The sequence below is a fragment of the Lactuca sativa genome, chromosome 2, assembly GCF_002870075.4.
Source record: "Lactuca sativa cultivar Salinas chromosome 2, Lsat_Salinas_v11, whole genome shotgun sequence".
Taxonomy (NCBI): domain Eukaryota; kingdom Viridiplantae; phylum Streptophyta; class Magnoliopsida; order Asterales; family Asteraceae; genus Lactuca; species Lactuca sativa.
Window position 1 is genome coordinate 193340720 of NC_056624.2, and position 2706 is coordinate 193343425.

Here is a 2706-nt window from a genome sequence, read left to right on the forward strand (position 1 = left end):
GACCGGTTATAGTTCGACTGGTTCAATCCCACCTCCATATTTTTTTATGTATTTTCTATTCATACATACATATAGTATAAAACCAAGCATTTTTCCGACATCTTGCAGTGATGTGCATCAACCTTTGATTGGTGTATACTCCGATTAATTTGATTGATTGAGTTATTCAAATATCCTTTAAAAATGAGTTGTTTTTCTAATGGGCTACGTGAAATCCAACTATCAAAGTACAATAAACCGATTCAATTTTTTTTTGTTGATTCTAACACATTGGTTTAACCTGATTTTTGAAAAAACCGTTCGGTTTGATTCGGCCTAATAATTAACATAAACCGCTTGTTATTGAACAACTAGTGTCTTTGGTTTTCAATGTGATCGGTTCAAACTACTTTTCAAGGTTCTAAATAACGTAAGGCGTGACTTGGCGGCAATGTCAAGCCTCACGTTTTTCCGAGCCTTGGCGAGTCACGGCGTTTGTAAGACGTGACTTAAGGCGACAATTTTCTATATAATTTATATTTTTATGTGTATTTTCAACTATTATTAATTTTTATACATATATATGAGTTAAGGCGGTGTTTTGGCAAAACTTGACGGCAGGTGCAGGCCTTGAAGTCATGGCGCGCCATGACGGAGCCCGAGCTTTTTAAAACCTTGCTAATTTTTGAAACAATCACTTGGTTTTAGTTTTTTTTTTGATAAATGCAAAAAGAATATCCACGTACTTTCATGGTTCTACTGGTCAAATGGGCCTAAATAAACACCAAATCCTAAAAGCCCATGAAGCGTGAAATGAGCATTTCAGTCCACTCTGCAAAACCCTAAATCTTATGTCTTTCTGCTAATCTTCGTTTTCATGCCGAAATCACCTCGCCCGCTCTTGCTAAAACCCTAGTCTTACTCTGCGAAGATGCCGCCAAAGTTTGATCCGTCACAAGTCGTCGATGTTTACGTCCGCGTCACCGGTGGTGAGGTCGGAGCAGCGAGTTCTCTCGCTCCGAAGATCGGACCACTCGGTCTCTCTCCGAAGAAGATCGGAGAAGACATAGCCAAGGAAACGGCCAAGGACTGGAAGGGTCTTAGAGTCACTGTCAAGCTGACCGTACAGAACCGTCAGGCTAAGGTCTCCGTCGTACCCTCTGCCGCCGCTCTGGTCATCAAGGCGCTTAAGGAGCCTGAACGTGACCGTAAAAAGGTGAAAAACATTAAGCACAGCGGGAATATTTCACTCGATGACGTGATCGAGATCGCGAAGGTTATGCGCCCTAGGTCTATGGCTAAGGAATTGCAAGGAACTGTGAAGGAGATCCTCGGAACTTGTGTTTCTGTTGGCTGCACTGTTGATGGAAAAGATCCCAAGGATTTACAGCAGGAAATTGCTGACGGAGATGTTGAGATTCCTCAGGATTGATTTATATATTCAGGTGAGGATTTTTGTTAGTTTTTTGATATAGTTTAAACTTCAGTTGCTTTCTGTTCTTTAATGCTATGAGAATTTTGATTTCATCTTTGCTTCTACTATATCATCAATTTCATCCGCTTGATGTTAAAAGTCAGTATTCTGCAACACTATATACTTTTGCATTGCAACTCTAGTAAACTCAACTAGATTTTAAACTTTTTAAGAGTTTGAACTTTTCATACCTCACAAACGATGAATTGATCAACTTCTTATAAACACTCTTGTTCTTTATGATACAAAATATAACAATCTGAATTTGCATTTCCTATCTCTCTAATAGTCTAATGGATTTTCATAGTTATACTTATTAACTATTTGTGAATAACCTTCAATCATCAAAGTGTGAATATGTAATGTATTACTTTGTTCGGAGTACCTTGTTTTTTTCTTAGTGGCCATATAGGTAAAAATGTAGTCAAATACATATATTACACAATAAACCCGAAGATGAAACCCAAATGTTCAAGAACTCAGATTTCCATATGCATGATTTTTTTGATTTTTGGGTTTTGATTTTCCTTTTTGGAATTTTGAAATTGGTTTATGGACACACACACAATGTGTTCTTCAACCAGGAACCATCGTATCTTTGAAGTCTAAAACACCAAGACACAAACTTTGTTTCTTGACTGTTTCTATCAAATCGTTGATTTTATATATTATGTTGGCCCTTTTACATTAATATTATTACGAAATGCTTTTAAATGTTCTCATACGTGCTACGTATTACCTAACATCAACACTAACCTATTTTGCTTAATATTTGCAACTTTTTTTATTTATTTATAAAAGTTCAATGTTCTTTCAGAACTTATTCGGTAAATAATTTCGTCAATCAAGAGGATCTTATTCTTTTTCTTACAAATGCAACCATATAATATTATTAAAAGGTAAAATATATAATTACACATATTCGATGTTCTATATCAATCTAAAAGAAACACTTTCAACGATGCACATTCAGTGTTTTATATCATTTTTATTTTAAAACGAAAGATCAACTAACCTAGATAGACATAATGACAAGAATGTTTTTATTCTCAATTCATTTTTCATACGCATACAATATTGTGACCATATTTCTTAAACGTTGCAGTTGGAAGTTCCTTTGTAAATAAGTACCCCAAATTTTCACTCAAGCTAATTTGTTGAACAATTATGACTATATTTTTCTAAGGGCATGAGTAAAAAAAACTTGGGCAATATATGCTTGGTTCGTGATCGACTGTTGTCGATATGATTAA

At 35.4% G+C, this 2706-nt stretch overlaps 1 protein-coding gene across 1 annotated transcript; it reads left to right on the forward strand.

Annotated features, from left to right (window-relative positions):
• The first annotated feature begins 827 nt into the window (after positions 1-827).
• LOC111899880 (60S ribosomal protein L12) lies at positions 828-1506 on the forward strand. Its single transcript, XM_023895764.3, has one exon. The coding sequence runs from the start codon at positions 911-913 to the stop codon at positions 1409-1411; it is 501 nt and encodes a 166-aa protein (XP_023751532.1). The 5' UTR covers positions 828-910; the 3' UTR covers positions 1412-1506.
• Positions 1507-2706: the final 1200 nt, after the last annotated feature.

Coding starts and splice junctions, on each gene's coding strand:
- LOC111899880 (XM_023895764.3), top strand. CDS start 911: ATGCCGCCAAAGTTTGATCCGTCACAAGTCGTCGATGTTTACGTCCGC.